The sequence below is a fragment of the Rhinopithecus bieti genome, unplaced genomic scaffold (genome assembly GCF_001698545.2).
Source record: "Rhinopithecus bieti isolate Rb0 unplaced genomic scaffold, ASM169854v2 scaffold_2574, whole genome shotgun sequence".
In the NCBI taxonomy this organism is placed as follows: domain Eukaryota; kingdom Metazoa; phylum Chordata; class Mammalia; order Primates; family Cercopithecidae; genus Rhinopithecus; species Rhinopithecus bieti.
In genome coordinates this window covers 6,690,805-6,708,394 of record NW_016804493.1, presented here as the reverse complement: position 1 = coordinate 6,708,394, position 17,590 = coordinate 6,690,805, and the positions used below count along the sequence as shown (strand labels likewise).

Below are 17,590 nucleotides of genomic sequence, written 5' to 3'. Positions count from 1 at the left end.
AGATGTATAGGGACCTCTAAAAGATCACCTTTTAGTTCTTCCTCTTGATGTTTTCCTGGGACTTGCAGAGAAATGAATCTCTTCAGAAATGGAGGCTGCATTCATCCCTCCTTGCTTCCTCAACCTCGTCCTGAGGGATTTTAAAACATTCTGCAAGATTCTTTCATACTCATTCTTATCACGTTCGCTGTATTCGGCGACCTGGCATGGGCTTTAAGGATTTTTGCTCCCCGTTTCCCCAGCAAGGTCACAGCCATTTTTTCAATAGCAGCTGGCTCTAATTCTAGATTTGCTCTGTATAAGAGCTCCTACAATTCTGAATGCAGCCCCCTAGGGTGGTCAGCATGGGTTTGTTCTATAATATGCAGATGTAGGAAATGACATGTTTCCTTAGATAAATCAGTTTTAATTGGGCTTTGAGCCTACCACCTGAATCATAATAAACTGAATCTCAGTTATGGTTAGAGGCCCCTTTCCTTCCCTATGGTTTATACAAAAATCTGAAGATTTACATGGTACTGCCAAACAGGGAGAGGATCTCTAGTTCTTCATTTGTAACATCCATCACAGAATTGCTAACTGTTCAGAGTCACATGGTTCGTTTTCCGTTTGAAGGTGGATGGCTCCATTTGTTCCAGGTCAAGTGTGGACATGGGCGTATTTCTTCCAGCTCTCAAGACCATGGCTCTTGGTTTTTAATCCCCTCAGCCTTCAGTTGGCATCTCTTGTGGGTGGTGAAGGGAGCAGGTTACAGGCCTTGAGTACCTGAAGATGAGGGACTATTACTCGTTCAACCCTGCTTCACCGGAGACACACGTCTTCCCCATTGACTATTAAAGGTGCTGGTAGCTACTAGACCATTTGTAAAATGGGTTAAGTCCATGGTTTTACTGAAGAGAGGGGCTGGCCTGCTGTTATGCTGTCTGATGAAAGGTCTCCTCATCTATAAAAGAACAAGCTCTGAGTGCAAGAAACCATGACGATCAGCGGGACAAAATGGCAGAACACTAGGACTGAGATCTATGGAAGCCCTTGTTGGAGCCAGGCTACCTGAAGGTGTGGCTATACACCTCCTCCTCGACTCTCAGTCCTGGCTCCAATTCTCCATCAGAGGGCAAAGAGGAAGAACCCAGTACCCGCTTTCCTCCCTTTGCCTTCTACTGGCTCTTACCAATTTGGAGTTTCAACAGCATGGGAGAAGAGCAGCATTTTGGAATTTGTTTTGTTCTCTTTGCTTTCTGGTGCAGGGATTGCATTTCTCATACTCCTCAGTTCATGGAGCATTATCATCCTCATCTTTGGTCCACACAAAGAATTTTATTATTCTCTTACATCCCCACACCCCACTCCTATTCCCCCAAAGATACCATTCTAATTTGTTAATGTATCTATCTTTTTATGTGAATCTGTTCTTTCAAAATGTATATTGTCTTGGGGGAGAGACAGAGAGAAGTCATATTTTGTATTCTGTTTTCTCCTTTTTCTCACAAGGCTGTGTGCTTAAGATCCATTCATGTTCCTATGTGTACATCTAATCCATTGCCTCCACCTTCTGCAGACCAGACCACATTGTGCCACCCTCACATTTCACCTGTGCATTCTTCCAGAGGTGGCATCCACAGGCTCATGCCAATGTAGGCATATTAGGCAAACAGGTCAAAATCTTAGTGCCTCAGCCTGAGAATTAATTAACATTTAATTTCTTAAATGACTTGTTTTCTGGTTTAAAAAGAAATACATTGTGCACTAATACAATTTAGAAAATATTAAGACAAGCACAAAGATGAGGGCAAAAGTCCATTCTAATCCTTCCAACTAGGGAAACCACAGTCAATATTTTGGTATGTCTAAATCTGTTTTTTTCCCCTAGTAAGTATGTATTTTTCTTTTGCTTTTTTATTACAAAAGTGGGATTATTGTATATGTTACATTTTGCCACTTTGTTTTTCACCTTAAAATATTTCAGACATTTGAAAATGATGTTAAATATTCTATTTAATACCACTTTACTAGCTGCTTATTATTGCCTAATATTCTCTGGATTCCTGGGAGGCAGTGTTCATATTGGTTAGCACCAGGGGATTCAAGCCTCCAAAGACCCTGAAGTTCAGGCTATCTTTCAGCTACATGATCCGGGACGAGTTACGTAACCTTTCTAAGCCTCAGTTTCATCATCTATATAGTGGGAATGATGATCATAATGCTAATGGCCCTTCTGGTAGTTATGAGTATTAAATCATATGATGCATGTGAAAAGTTTGACAAGTGCCCAATAAATGTAATGTTTATGATTCCCATTTTTGTTCAACCAGTGCTTCATTATCTTACATCAAATTTACCCACTTGATCTGGTAGCATTCCAGCACTTTAATGGACATCTTTGTAGATGTGTCTTTGTTTATATCCATGATTATTTTTAAGGATCTGTTCCTGCAAGTGGAATTTTTTGGTTTCTAATATAATCTGTAAGTTTTCCAGATCAGTATCAGATAACAAAATATCAAACAAAAAAGAAATGGACTCCTTTCTTTCTGCAAACTGAACTGTCTTTAATTTGCACTGCTGTGCCCAGCAGGGTGGAAGGAATACTGCCAGTCACCTTGGATACTGCCTCCTACCTGGCAATAAAAAATCAAGCACAAGATGCTTTCTTCCTTGGAACCAGAGCACACTGAGCCCATTTCTTTGACTTCTTTTTGCAGTGTGACCAAAGCACCCTGAACACATATGTTATTTAAAAAGAGTTATTTGTCAATACTGACAAGAGTTGGAACTGGGACAGGAATTCAGTGATCCTGGACTCCCACTCAGCACTTACGTTGCTAAATAATTTGTCTCTCACCCCTGGTAATACCAGTACATTGATGAGAATGTGGTTGTATGTCCTGGGAGGAGATAAAATTCAGCTGCAAAGTTCAGGAGAAATGTGAACACAGCTCTGGTGGGGGCAATGAGTGGAGGATTGGGGAAAGCTGCTGTTCTCACTTATCATGACGGATATTAAGAGCAGGAAAGAGAGAGAAAAGGAGGTGCCTTAAGGCATAGCTTGAGCATTTTGTAAGCTTGACAGCTTGGTGATTGCCTATGGTTGACAGAGGGAGAAAACCGGTATGTATGGAGTTGCCAGCTTTGTCCCAGGAACTGCACTAGAGCCTTGATTACATTTAACCCTCAACACATCTTTCTGGTGGAGCAGCTTCTATGGTCTCTAGAAGGAGAAGGCACTGAGGCTTGGAGGAATCGGGGAACTCCCAAAATCACAGAGCTAGTAAACAGATCATAGAATCGGTATGCAAACCTAGTCCCTGCTGGCTCCAGGTTCTATTCTCCAGGTAACTAACAGCTAAGAAAGAATTAAAGCTAAGCAAATTTAAAAGGAACAAAATTGTCCTTGCCATGTGAGGGGCAGAATAGATGTTAAATATTTAAAAAGCAGCCTGGAAAACACAATTACCTGAAAGAAAATATTTGTCCAGATACACATAGGGGCTCAGGAGTAAAGCAATGAGTATTGAATAGGAGAGGAATCCAGGGAGGATCTCTTAAAGAAGGTGGCTGAAGATGAGCAAACGGAGGCTCTGAGAGGTCTGAGGACCGAGTGCAAGGGCAGCAGGTTACAGACTCAGGGCAAGGAGGGACCACCCCAGGGTGAGGGGTGAGGACAGTTCCAGGAGGAAGGACTGGAGGGAAGCCAGAGTTCTTCATGGGAGTACCCACATGAATCTCACATTGCCTGTTTTCTTTAGGGCCTGTGATGACCTGATCAAAGAGGAGAAGGATGAGACTGATGAGTTTTTTGAAGAGTGCGTTACTGATCCTTTACTCCGAGAACGTCTTTCTGTTCTCTCCCAAACCTTTGCGAATCAGAGGAGGCTGGTGCAGGGAGACAGCGTGCTCTTCTTCAATAACATTTTCACTGTGGAGCCCCTGGTGAGCATATAAATAAAAGCTGACCATACAGGAAACATAAGTGGGAGCACAGGGCTTGCTTTGAAAAGAGCGCTCACTTGGGGATTGAGACAGTGAGTTGCAAGAGAGTGAAGAGTCCACCTGAAGAACTTCACCATCACTGTGAGACGTTATATAGACGGTACTGGTAAGAATGTCATGGGACACGTATATAGGTCACGATTTCCACACACCAGTGGCTGTGTTAACCACTTCCTAGGGATTATGCAGTTCATCTCATTTGAATATGTATTAGCTTACAAGTGTATGATACAAGATCCCATTAGAATCCCATTCAACAGATGAGGAAATTAAGACAGAAATGTTGTGACTTGTTCAAGGCCTAACAGCTGGGGTCAGTGGTTAGAAATTCATCCCTGATTGGCCTGACTGTACAGCAGGACTTCTCAACCCTGGCACTGTTGACATTTGGGGCTGGATCATTCTTTGTCCTACACATTGTAGGATGTTTCATGTAAAGCGTCCTTACTTTTACCCACTAGATGCTAGTGTGACAGCCAAAACCGTTTCTGTACACTGCCAAATATGCTTTGTTGGGCAAAATCACCTGGGTTGAGACCTGCTTTGTCCTTCATTCATTCATTGAATACTCATTGACTGCATGGTCCATATCAGGCACTGGTTGTGTATACCAGACATTGATGGATAAAACAGACATGATCCTTGACCTCATAGTCTATCTAGTGAGAGCTGTGCCAGAATTAAAATGGGATCTGTCTGATTCCACAGACTAAACTCTTAAGCACTCTTTCTCCCTACTGCCCCCAAATCAAAGAAGCTAGCAGCTTTGCTATTTACTGTATGCTGGTGCTGTGCTACAGGCTTCCTGTGCATTAGCCCACTCCCGCCAGGCAGAGAGTGATGTGAGGATCAAAACAGTGATAGGAGATGAGGAAGCCCGCAGCTGGTTAGAGCTGCCGAGTTGTTGCCATTTAAATCAGATGGAGAAGAGACATGGACATGAGAACACTTTAGAATACAAGTACACTTGTGAGAAATGCTACTGACTTATGCAGGCTCATTTTCCTTCTGTCTGTACTTCCAAATTGTTTTTAAAGCATATAACATGGAAAAGGAGTTCCATGGCTAAGTAAGTTTGAGAAATACAAGGCTCAATATTGTTTGAAAGGTTTCTTGGTTATAAAACTTTGGAAAGCCTTTAGTATGCTAATGTGTGTTGTTAATCTCCAAGAGGGAGCTTTTCCCTTGGAGATACCCTCTGGGACACTGTTTTTTGGGGCCAGCTATGTGAGTCACTGGAGAAGACAGTAAGGTATTCTAGTTCAGAGGCTGAGGTGATTTTCATAGGCAAAGAAGTTGGAGAATGCTTCTTGAGAGAAGAACCTGGGCCTGAGTCTCCCAGGACAGGCCTTTTGGAGAATGAAATTGTGAACCATGGCATGGTTCACCCAAGGCTCCACGAGTAGACTAGTTTCTTGAAGTCAAGGGTTCACATAGGGAAAGAAGGTTGGAGATGTGTGTCAAGGCTGAGACTTCTGTCATGTCAGAGGACTACCCAGGGCTCAGGTGAGCAAAGGGATCTCCAAATATAATGGGTTAGATCAAGATGAGGACCAAAAGTGAAAATAGGTCAAGCCCTGAGATATGGAAAAGGTCAAGAAGGAATTATTGATTGGTGCATGCAAGCAGGTGGCTGAGCTGGGCTGAGGCAGGGAAGAGCCATCAGTTGTGGTAATCTTAAACATACTGGTAAGGTCCATGTTGTCCAAGACTGTTCCCAGCTGCACTGGACATCCAGGCTCATGACTGCTTCTCCTGGGCAGCCCTGGGACCACAACATGGTGGTCAGGAGGAGGCCAGGGATAAGCCATAGGTAAGTCCTGCCCATTTCTATTTCAGAAGTAGGAACACTGGAATTACCTCCGATGAGCTTCTCCTCATGCTTCCTTCCATAACCCATGGTTCAATGAAGGAGATGTATGTGTGTGAAAATATGGCATCTAATATGATAGTTTTTGAATTCCAAGTGGGAACTGAATTGAGCATTCTTATCGTGAGGCATCTTTTCATCCTTAGGAAGAAAACGTTGTAGTAATACACAGAAATGGTACCGAAATAATGAGACTAATTTTACTTGTATTGTGGGGATACCAGAAATAAGCAAAATATTCGCTTCCAATATAAATGGTCTTTATGGAATATATCATGATTTTGTTTTCTTCCTGTACTATTTAGTCTTTCTTCTCATAATAATATTCATTAGCTGGTTGACAATTTTTGCAAAGTGAAAATGAAGACATGAAACTTTCCTAGTTTTTCCAAAGTTATTCTGGTCAAAACAGCAGAACTCAGTATCAGTTATAATGAATTCTTTATTGATGTTAAATCTCCTTACTTAAAAACTATAGTTCCTGAAAGTTTTATGTAAATACATTTCTTGTTTGTGAATGTACTATAATCTTACCTTGTACATTACTTCTAAAGGTATTTAATGGGAAAATTCTACCGTTTCACAGACTTCTTGGCACAAATGTGAGCCAAGAGAGCTTTTTACTGTTGAAATTTTGGTTTTCTGATTCAGGTAAATAAATGCTACAGTAGTCTCAGATGAGGGAGTTGGGAAAGGATTTTTAGGAGAGATGAGATCTGAACTGAATATTGGAGGAAGGGTAAGATTTAATTAAGTGGAAAAGGAGACAGAGAACATTTCCAATTGGGAAAATTACAAAAACAAAGAAACGTATCTGAGGTAATTCTATTCTTCCTGCTTCTGAAATAGAAATGGGCAGGACCCACCGGTGGCCTACCCCCAGCCTCCTCCTGACTGCCATGTTGTGGTCCCAGGGCAGCCCATCCTCAGGAGGAGCAGTCATCAGCTTGGATCCCCAGTGCAGCTAGAAGAGTCTCGGCCCAGTACGTCTAAGATTACCACGACTGACTCCTCTTCCCTGCCTCAGCCCAGCTCAGCCACCTGGCGGCATGCACCAGTGATTCCTTCCTGACCTTTCCATGTCTCTGGGCTTGACCTTTACATTTTTGGTCCTCATTTTCATCTAACCCATTGTATGTGGAGATCCCTTTGCTCACTTGAGCCCTGGATAGCCCTCTGACATGATGGAAGTTTCAGCCTCGACACACATCTCCAGCCTTCTTTCCCTGCATGAACCCTTGACTTCAAGCAATGTTGGAGAATGTTTCCAATTGGGAAAATTACCAAAACAAACCATTAGGGAAGGAGCTACCTGACCAACCCACTGTGCTTTAGACTGCAGGCTGCCATCTCCCACCATGCTCTAGGGGGTGGTCATATGCGTTCCTTGCAAAGAGGGAGTTCTGTGGTCAAATAAGCTTAAAGAAATACTTGTTCAAGAGAAGGTGACTCTCCAAGCAATGGAGTGCAAGCAGCATTTCCCTATGACCACAGACCCCCCTCCACAGGCATCCACTGGGGTCCATGTTCTGTGGAACATGGACACGACAGAGGGTGAGATGGGTGGTGCAGGTCAGATAGTGGAAATGCCCAGTGCAGGAAGGGTCAGGGAGACTGACCATCTCTGCAGGCAAAGTCGGGTGATGCATGAGGATGCTGCTGACCTGGAAAAGCCCAGGGGTGGTCAGAAAGGAAGGAAATGGCAGAAATCCGAGATGTTCAAAAGAAAGACACAAAAGTGGTTTTTGATCAAATGGCTGTTGATGGTGAGGTGAGACATTGTGAGGAATTTCATTTGTGTTTCTCCAAAGCTGTACTGAAGATATTGGGAGAATTATGGTGTCTGATAGAAATGAGCAAGTCAGGAGTCCTGAGTTTACCTGCTAGCTTTGCCAATAGCAATATAAGCTTAACAAGCCATTTGATCTCCCTTGGCTTCAGTTGCCTTGTACACAAACAGGGTATTGCAGTTAAGTCAATTTGATCCTTTTAGATCTACAAGTCCTGACTTTCCAATTTAGAATCAGACTCTGAGCTTCTTGAGATCAGGGAGGTCCTTATCCTCATTTGTGGCCAGTGCTAATAAACGAATGAATGAATGAACAAATGTAAATCAACAAATGATGATGAGTTTGGCTCTGAACATGTTGAATTTGAGATGACTATAGATATCCAAAAAGTTTGGCAAATGCAGGACTAAAATTTGTGGAAGGGGATTCAGGACTGGAAGCAAGATTTGTGAGTGTGCTGTGGAGATCTTCATTGAAGCCATGAAAAGCAGATGAAAACTCTAAGAGCAGAGCAAAAAGGAAATTGCAGAGGGCTGAAGAGGACCTCCAAGCACTCACATTTAGAGTCTCTGCAGAGAGGAGAGGCTGTGACTTCACAGAGAAGGCATCAGTAGGCGCGCTGGCCAGTTGAGAGCCTGTCATGGCTTGTATCTTTGTCTACACCTTCTGTGCATGGTTCAGCACCACTTGCTTCTGAAGGTCTCTTCTGAATCTTAATCACTATCAGGTCAGTTGTGCCAAATGACTACTACTTAATTTCTGACAGTGGAGCTATGCGTCAGTGATTGGTTGTTTCTTAGGGTGTGATTTCTTTTAATTAGCTTGTTGATATGAGTTGAGTTCACAGTAGAAACAGAGGAGATTGGAACCAAGCAGTGTTTCCTGCTAATCTAATAATCAATCTCTAATTGATACTCTGCTCAAAAAATAAAAAGAAAAGAAAAGGGTGATGAAGAGGCTTAGAGACCGCCTTGCTTCCTCATGGACTCTTCAGCTTCTGACCACTGAGGAAAGACATTGTGTTCAAATGAGATAAACTTAAAAAGAAAAACTAAAACTATTACCTCAAGGTCTGGAAAGAAATAAGAAACATAGGCTTACTTTCTCAGACCTATATCTGTCTATCTCACTTCTTCAAATGCATCAGGGAAAACAAAAGATTAGTTTAGTCCTGGTTGTGTTCCCTGCATATCAACTATTTTATGGAAGCATTGTTCCTGTTTCAGAGGCTCTTTCAATTTAAAGCAAGGAGATTCAAGATCAAGAGATTAGACCCTGTTCCTAAATTGCCAAGAGGTGATGATTGAATTTAAATAAAATCTTGTGAATAGTATCATGTGAGAAGCAGTTTGACTCAATGTTAGAAGAATGACAGACTCAAACCTCTGGAACTACAAGTCCTTCCTCTGTCTTACCACCTGCCAACCATGTGGCCACAGGTTGTGTCCCTTCCCTCACCTTCTCATCGTGCTCATCATTTAACAAGGCTGTAGGGTCCATTGCTCAAGCCTTGAGGAGTTAGTCTTGGGCATCCTGGGCACTGATGTCACTGCACAGTACCAGGCCTCCTTGCTTCCCTCTCTTCCTTGTGATCTGAACAGATAGAGGCTGGTAGCTGCTCCAGGGCTCAGAGGTGGGAGTTTGTCTTTTGAGAGACCCCAGAGGTGTTCATTGGTGGAGAAAGGGAGAGTAATGACCCAGAGTATATTAATCTGTTCTCACGCTGGCAATAAAGACACATCTGAGACTGGGTAATTTCTAAAGGAAAGAGGTTTAATGGACTCACAGTTCCACGTGGCTGGGGAGGCCTCATAATCATGGCAGAAGGCGAAAGGCATGTCTTACGTGGTGGCAGACAAGAAAAAATGAGAACCAAGTGAAAGGGGTTTCCTCTTATGAAACCATCAGATCTCATGAGACTTATTCACTACCATGAGAACAGTATGGGGGAAACCGCCCCTATGATTCAATTATCTCCCCCCAGGTCCTCCCACAACATGTGGGAATTATGGGAGCACAATTCAAGTTGAGATTTGGGTGGGGACACAGCCAACCCATATCACAGAGTGACCACAGGCAGAAGAAAGTCCAGTACAGAGCGCTGGGAGGAATTTTTTAAAATCTTTACTTGATAGTTTATTTATATTGTTGAAGCATCCAAAGAATTGTTTTTCTAGTCATTAAAGCATGGGGTGTGTTATCATTGTTTATGTCAAGTTTTTCATTAGCCTAAAGTTTTCCATTTATTCCTTGCCTAGGGAAGGTAATGGGTTCTGTAGAATACTGATCATTCTCAAGCCACCTGCTTCCATATGGGTTTTTTCCCCCTTTGGAAAAGAACTGCAAAGCTGAAGTTCTATTATGCATGTTTTGTGCCTTCCAGAAAATCAAGTGGAATTGGCTACTTTCAGAAATATAATATCCTATTTGTATTGGATGGACTCTGGCTTTACAGAATTTTGACAGTCTCGTTCTGTTATTTTTTCTGCTTGGGTCTCTTGGGTACCCTGAGAGAGAGAGATTCAAAGACAAAAAACAGTCCTGAGAATTGAGAGGCCAAGAGTATCATAGGGCAGAAAGAGAGAATTAAGCTTTTGCTTTCCATGGGCATCGAGGAGTCCTCTGAGGAATGGCAGCACAAATGTGCTGTCCTTGTATCTGAACCCTGATGCTGCTGGCTCAGGTCATGCTTTGAAGATGCAGCAATTTTCTGAATACTGAACCCTTGATATTTTCTCAAAAAGAAAGGTCTGAGAATTTAAAGGTATTTACCTAAACTGCTCCTAGCTGATTGGCGGACATTAGCGAGCAGGGGAACATTTCTGCTTCTGTTAGCAGGTGTCTCCTGGATCAAAGAAAACTTCATCCAGTATCCCTAGGGAAGCTTAAGCTTAATTTAACTAAGCCTTAAAAAGAGAAAGAAACTTGATAATTTCTTTATTACCATATAAGTAATAGTAAACGATGCTTTGTCGTCATCTAAGCCTGCAGAAAACCTGCTGTTCTAGCAATTCATACTTTGAGAGCACAGCTCAAATTTAGTTTACTTTATTTTTTCCAAGTGGGCATAGCATGTGAGCTCAGCAGAACCAGGTTGGGTGGAAGCCCAGATGGCTAGCAAAGAAGAAAGACCCAGCTTTTCACTACACACTCCTTCCACTTCTCCTACCATTATAGCCTTGAGTCACATTGCAAACATGTGGAAGCTGACTCTTTGGAAATGGAAACCAGAAAGGAGAAAGAAGGACAGGAATCTGCTGAGAGCCAACTGTCCTTGACAAGTCACAGCTTCTCCATCAGTGTGGTTTTCCCACTCATCAGCCTTTGTTTATCAGGATCATCCTTTCAGATCCTTATGCTCAGCAACACTTTTTCCATTTGTTTGGTACATTCGCTGTTGTATTGGAGTACCAGTATAGGTGGCAGGAGGCCTGGGAAGCCTTAGAAACAGCATGGTTCCTCAGGGCTCATTAATTAAGCTAACAACCTTCCCTGCTAGACAAGACACAGTTCTGTTCTCTCCAGAGAAAGGCATGAACATCACACACGACTATCTCCGCTCTATAGAACCTCAGTGCACTTTTCACTGTATTTGGTTTGGAGGTGAGATCAAGATAGAATACTCCTTTTGTGAAGCTTCCTCTGACAGAAGGTGAAATCTTAGAGCCCTCTCTGAGAAACTTTTATGGTCATTATTTTGAGAATCATAACTTAACTTGATTCATAGTTTCTTGTCCCAGGAAAATAATGAAGCAGAAAAATCTCTTTGCGTATCGTGTCAATTCGAACTTTTCTCAATGATAACTAGGATAGTTTGGCTTCAGTTTTTTAGCTTCTGTTTATTTTTCTGTTTCTCTTTGAGACAACTGCTGTTTGCCCTGGGTGAATTTATAGAGAGCCATGATTTCTCTTACTGATCTGGAAGGATCTAGATGAGCAATTGAGGGTAATGAAACAGATTATAGCTTCTGTAATCTGTGGTTCTTTTTTCTTATTCTTTGATAGAAATGTGGCTTTTGGAGCATGTTTTCATTTCCCAAGAGAAATTTTTTATGTTGATATTTTTTCTAATATTTTAAGGAAAACTATTAGCTGAAAATATTTGTTTATGTGGTCAAGAACATTTCCATTTGGGTGAAACATGGTAGAATTCATCACCTATTATAGTTACTCTTGACATCATTATTCACCCCTACTGCTGTGAACTGACTGGACCCTGACCTTCACCACACCAGGATAGCTTGATACAGATCTACCATGCATTTCTCAAGAGCTGCAATGTACTAATGTTGACTTTGTCATCCAAAGGAACCTCCCATGTGTCACCTTCCAGAAGTGACTGGAAGGATGCAAGCATGCAGGGTGCCGTGCTATGTTTACCAGACAGGAACACCAGGTCTTACGAAGCCTGCTTGAATTGTAGTATTTTTCAGTTTCTTCTGGCCTTTTTTTATGATATTGTGGAAAAGGTGAGGCCTAACTCTTTTTATAATTGCCGTGGGTTTAGGGAAGTTAGGGAAAAAAATATTACAGAATCTTAGCTCTGCCACTTACTATTGGTCTGGCTTTGGGTAAGATACTTCTTTTTGTCTTGATTTTCTCATCTTTAAAGTGATAATACTACTTCACAAGGTGGTAATCATTGAGCTAGTTAATGTGTATAAACACTTAACACAGTGGGGGGAACATGAGCTCTCAGTGGGTGGTTACGAATATTATGATTTGTAGTTAAATACATTTGTCTCTTGTCAGATTAGAGAGTATGATTGGAAAGCATAGCATTTGAGTGGGCAAACACGTGGATCATTCTTCTAAGTGTAAGTTGGGAACTAGAACATAACTATTTTATTTGATAAATGTAAAAGTTGAGTCATATTGTAAACTACTTTTTAGATAAGCCAGGTAAATTAAATATGTATGTAAGTTTCTGTTCTTGAACTTTTTTTTTTTTTTTTTTGGCAAGATTTATAAGAAATAATCTTTAAAGGAAGTAAGGAAGGAGGAAGAAAGGGAGAAACGAAGGAAAGGAGGTAGAGGTGTAATAGAGGGGAAGGAAGGCAATTTTCAAAAGATTTTAAGGATTTTCAAGGGAGGTTTTTTAAAGAGCCCCTTTAAGTATTGCTGACATAATTTTTAAAAGGTGAGCACTTTTAAATGACACCTTTCTCGTGATCATATTTATCATCTATCACAAACCAGTGGCTGTTTGTTCATAGACAGTTTTCAGAAAGTCTCAGAACTGTGGCCATTGATTCACTTGGTTGTTTATTCTTGTTCCAGAAGGAAACATGAAGTTCCATGTCCACAGATATTTAATAATTTGGGTAGAAATCATAGTATGGGAATTAGCTTTAGGCTTGAAAATTTAAAGTTGATTTTTTTCTAGCAGGTCACTTTATTAATAAGTAAAATGCAATTACTTTACTCATTACGGATCTGAAGGAAAACATTAAGACCAAGAAGGAAGATAATTACAATAGAACTGAAGGCCATTTTGATAATTCTTTTCAACAAACAAGGTCATCGTCACTTACAGATTCAATCCTATGTACTCAGCCTCTCATTTGGAGCAGGAAAATGGGCAGTCATGGGAGAGGGGTCACATGTAGAAGGCTGGCAGAATGGGGGACGCAGATCTGTGGGATGAGGCAGGTTTTGTAGAACTGGGAAGAAGGGATATTGATGTCAGAGCCAGGAAGGAAATTTCTGGATATTTTGATTTTCAGAAGTATTAGAACTGAGTAGTAAAGAAAGAAAGATTTTTTTTTCAGAGACATAAATGACATGGAATTTAATTTCAGAAGTGTTAAATAAGTCATATGAAATCTTTCAAATATATGAAACTGGAAGTGGGGCCTGAAGTTGAGGCTTATTACCTATTTCTGAGGTTTGCTCTTCTATTTGATAGAAAATGCTATATTGAGTTTTTGCTGTAAGGAAATAGAAGTTCTTTCTCTTTTACTTAAATCCCAACTGAAAAGTAGAAATATCTTACATGTTCCTAACTCCTTCAAATGAAATAACATTGAAGCATCCCTCTGTGAGAGGAAACTGAATGAGCATGCTGTTTTCAGATACACATAACCCTCTTGATACACAGTACCTGCTCCAAGCCCAGGAGAGGAGTTTATAATACATAGGGTTTGTCCTTCCTTTATCTCTCGGGCTCAGTGAAGGCTGCAAGTTACAAGTGGATGTCGCAGGCAGAATAAGACAGCTGCAGCCCACAATAAGTAAGCACTGAGCCCACAGCTCCATTTGCTTAGTTTGAACCCTGTGGATTCAGATTTCTTTGCGCTGGTCTTCCCACCAAGCAGAAGGGCTTCTCCATCTCCCAGGAGCCTCCATAATGGATGATCTCTCACTGATGGCTTCTGAATGTCAACGCTCCCTCCCCTGGGGAGATTCCAGTCCCCTCTCTGAAGTGTATCTCCCCACTCACTCACATCCCTCCAGTTCTGCTAATCAGACCTCTTTAATGATGGCAGTCCAAGAGTGTTTCTGAGAGAAACCGAAGTGTATTACCTTCTTCTGCACATGGACTCTGGATTGCTGGGATCATACTTTTGAAAGCATTCCCAGTCCACTTCAAACCATAAGACCCTTGACTTGCCCATTTGTACTGAGCTTATGTGATTTCCAGTGGGGGCCGCTTCCTACAATTCTGGTGAGACTTCCCTAGCCTGGGTTCCCTCAGGATCTAAGATAGCCCCTGGCCCTTTGGTCAATCCATTTGTGTAGGAGCAGGTTAGCTGTGTCCATTCTGTTTACCCAAACAGAGCAGAGTATAAACCCACCAAAGGAATGTGTTTGTGTCACGGGTGAGTAAGAAGCCCAGGATTTCAGTAGTCCTGAGATGAGATACCTACTGATACACCAGTTATTGGCTGAGCTGCCTCATCTCCCTTAGTCAAATCTAGCCATGAGTGTTTCCAACACTCCATATCACTAAAACCCCCAACACCAGTCAAAAGGGGCCAGGTATTTATCATTTATCAGAAGAAAACAGATACTTATTTTAAGATTCGGAAAGGCGCCACAGTGAAATGCCGAAATAAATGAAAGTGCTCAGGACTTCTCTGTTCCCCATATGATCTCATAGGTGTCTTTTGGCTCTACAGTTGTGTGACTTTTGAGGTTCTGGATGAAGAGAAAATGGTAGAAGTAGGTTGCAGAGATGAATAGGTGTCTGCTACTGACTACACAACATGCAAACTGAGTAGATATGGCAGATTCAACAAATATTTATTGAGCACCTGATAAGAGCCATGAAGAATGAAGTTTCCTTGAGGGTAGTTGCTGTTCTGCCCCTACCCAAACCAGGGATGGCTAACTGTGGTCTGGGTTGGGGTAGAATGGCAACTACCCTTAGGGAGACTTCATTCTCACAGGCTGATCTGGGGATGTGAGATCTAATGGAAACTAGGATGTATAAGACATTTTTAAAAGTATATTGAGTGACTGTTCACTGTCTACCCAATGTGTTCCCAGTACCAGGGCTTTAGAGCAGCAGAAAGATGTGGGCCGTGACTGCAGGGAACTCATACCTTAGTGGGATGATAAACATGTACACAAACATTTTACAGTATATGTGGTAAGTGCTGTATCTATATAAATACAGCCCAGAGGAGTCACAGAGGATGAAGTACTTGACTTCCTTGGTGGAGGCACCACGTTCTTAACTTTTGAGGTGACAGCATAAGGAAACATTCTTATTCTATAAAAATAGAGCAGTGGCCCGAGGTATCATACCTACATGATTTTACAGCCCTCTCTGCTACCCCTCAAGCCCTTGTGCCTCCCTCATTCTGAAGTCAGGAGAGACACTGCCTGCAGAGTACACTGATCAGACTGATTGTGTTAATAAATAAACCCAAATTGACTCTAGATTTTATTTTCCCCTCTTGTTTGATGTCTGCATTTTAAACCATTTTATTCTTTTTGAAATTATTTATTCCAGAAGTATGTTCATTTCTAGCCAGACTGCAAATAGAGAATGCACCAGGGACTGTCTGGAGCTGGAGCCTAATTATTTATCAAGTTGTCTTTCCTTAGTTTTCTATTTAGCTGGCGGGACTGTTTATAGATTTCTGGATGTGTTGATCATTTATGCTCATTTGGCCCTATTTACAAAAATTTTACAAAAAACACACACATCTTTTCCCCTTTTCAAGACTCATCTTAGTCCTTCTAAGTAGTGCAAAAATAACATCGATCATAGTAGTCAGTTATTTACTGAGTTCTGACTGAGCATGAGGCAAAGTGTTTGACCTGCATGACTTCGTCAGACCTTAGGAACCCCTTTGAGGCAAGTGCTATCAGGATCTCCTTTTACAGCCTTGAGAAGCTAATGCAGAGGCCGCAGATTACATAGTTAAAAAAATTAAAGTATACCTAACAAGGAGATTCTGATACATTGCATTTTGCATTACCATTTTAAAACTTGGTTTCCTGATTCTGACTTTTGGGTGGTTCCAATTAAAGGGAGAAATGCCACACTGGAGTAGAAGCAGGGTTTGACCGAGCTATTCTTCTACCTCGGGCCGTTGCTATGTTTTTATAGAATAAGAATGTTTCCTTATGCTATCACCTCAAAAGTTAAGAACGTGGTGCCTCCACCAAGGAAGTCAAGTACTTCATCCTCTGTGACCCCTCTGGGCTGTATTTATATAGCCACAGCACTTACCACATATACTGTAAAATGTTTGTATACATGTTTATCATCCCGCTAAGGTATGAGTTCCCTGCAGTCACGGCCCATACCTTTCTGCTTCTCTGAAGCCCTGGTACTGGGAACACATTGGGCAGACAGTGAATAGTCACTGAATATACATTTTAAAATGTCTTATATGTCCTAGTTTCCTTTACTAACTCATTATATGTTCATAAATTCACTGAAGTTATCTTTGAAGTTTGTTTCCAATTTGTACCACCTCATAAGTTTTCAAGAAGTATGTTTACTATCTGCTGGGTGAAAGAATGCTTTCTTGTATTTATTAGAAAAACGTTCCCTTTAAGTTTCCTGGAATTGAACCCTTGTACACTGTTGGTGGGAATGTAGATTGGTACAGACATTATGGAAAACACTATAGAGATTCCTCAAAAAAACAAAAATAGAACTGTCATGTGATCCCACAATCCCTCATCTGGGTATATCCCCAAAGGAAATGAAATCAGGATCTCGAAGAGATCTCGGTACCCCCATGTTCATTGCAGCATTATTCACAACAGCCAAGCTATGGCAGCAACCTAAGTGTCCAGCAACAGATGAATGAAAAAAGAAGTGTATACATACAATGGAATATTATTCACTCTTACTAAGAAGGCGTTCCCGCCACTTGTGACTACATGGATGAAACTGGAGGACATTGTGCTAAGTGAAATAAGCCAGACACAGAAAGACAAATACCACATGATCTCACTTATTTGTGTGTGAAATCTTTAAAAAAAGGTCAAACTCATAGAGTTTGGTAAGAGATTGGTGGTTACCAGGCATCAGAGGGTGGAGTGGGGGGGAAATGGGGAGATGTTGGTCAAAGGGTACAAACTTGTAGTTATAAGTTCTGGAGACCTAATGTAGTGCATGGTGACTATAGGTAATAATAATGTATGATATGCTGGGCACTTTCTAAGAGAGTAGACAGACCAGGTGCTCTCACCACAAACACATTAAGTTAACTATGTGAGGAGATAGATGTGTTCATTTCCTTGACTGCAGTAATCATTTCACTATGCAAATATATATCAAAACATGTTGTATACCTTAAACATATATAATTTGATGAAAAAAATTTCATGGAGTTATAATATAATAACATTTAAAAGCAGTGTCTTTCTTTTTTTTTTTTTATTATACTTTAAGTTCTAGGGTACATGTGCATAACGTGTAGGTTTGTTACATATGTATCTTGTGCCATGTTGGTGTGCTGCACCCATCAAC

General features: G+C 41.3%; 1 protein-coding gene across 1 annotated transcript in view; it reads left to right on the top strand.

Annotated features, from left to right (window-relative positions):
• The window catches only part of HYDIN (HYDIN axonemal central pair apparatus protein), a 442,332-nt gene that overhangs the window by 109,097 nt on the left and 315,645 nt on the right, over window positions 1-17,590 (top strand). Inside the window, exon 9 of the mRNA XM_017868754.1 lies at window positions 3,747-3,930. Within this exon, the coding sequence (XP_017724243.1) occupies window positions 3,747-3,930 (184 nt within the window). The remainder of the gene's footprint in view (window positions 1-3,746; window positions 3,931-17,590) is intronic.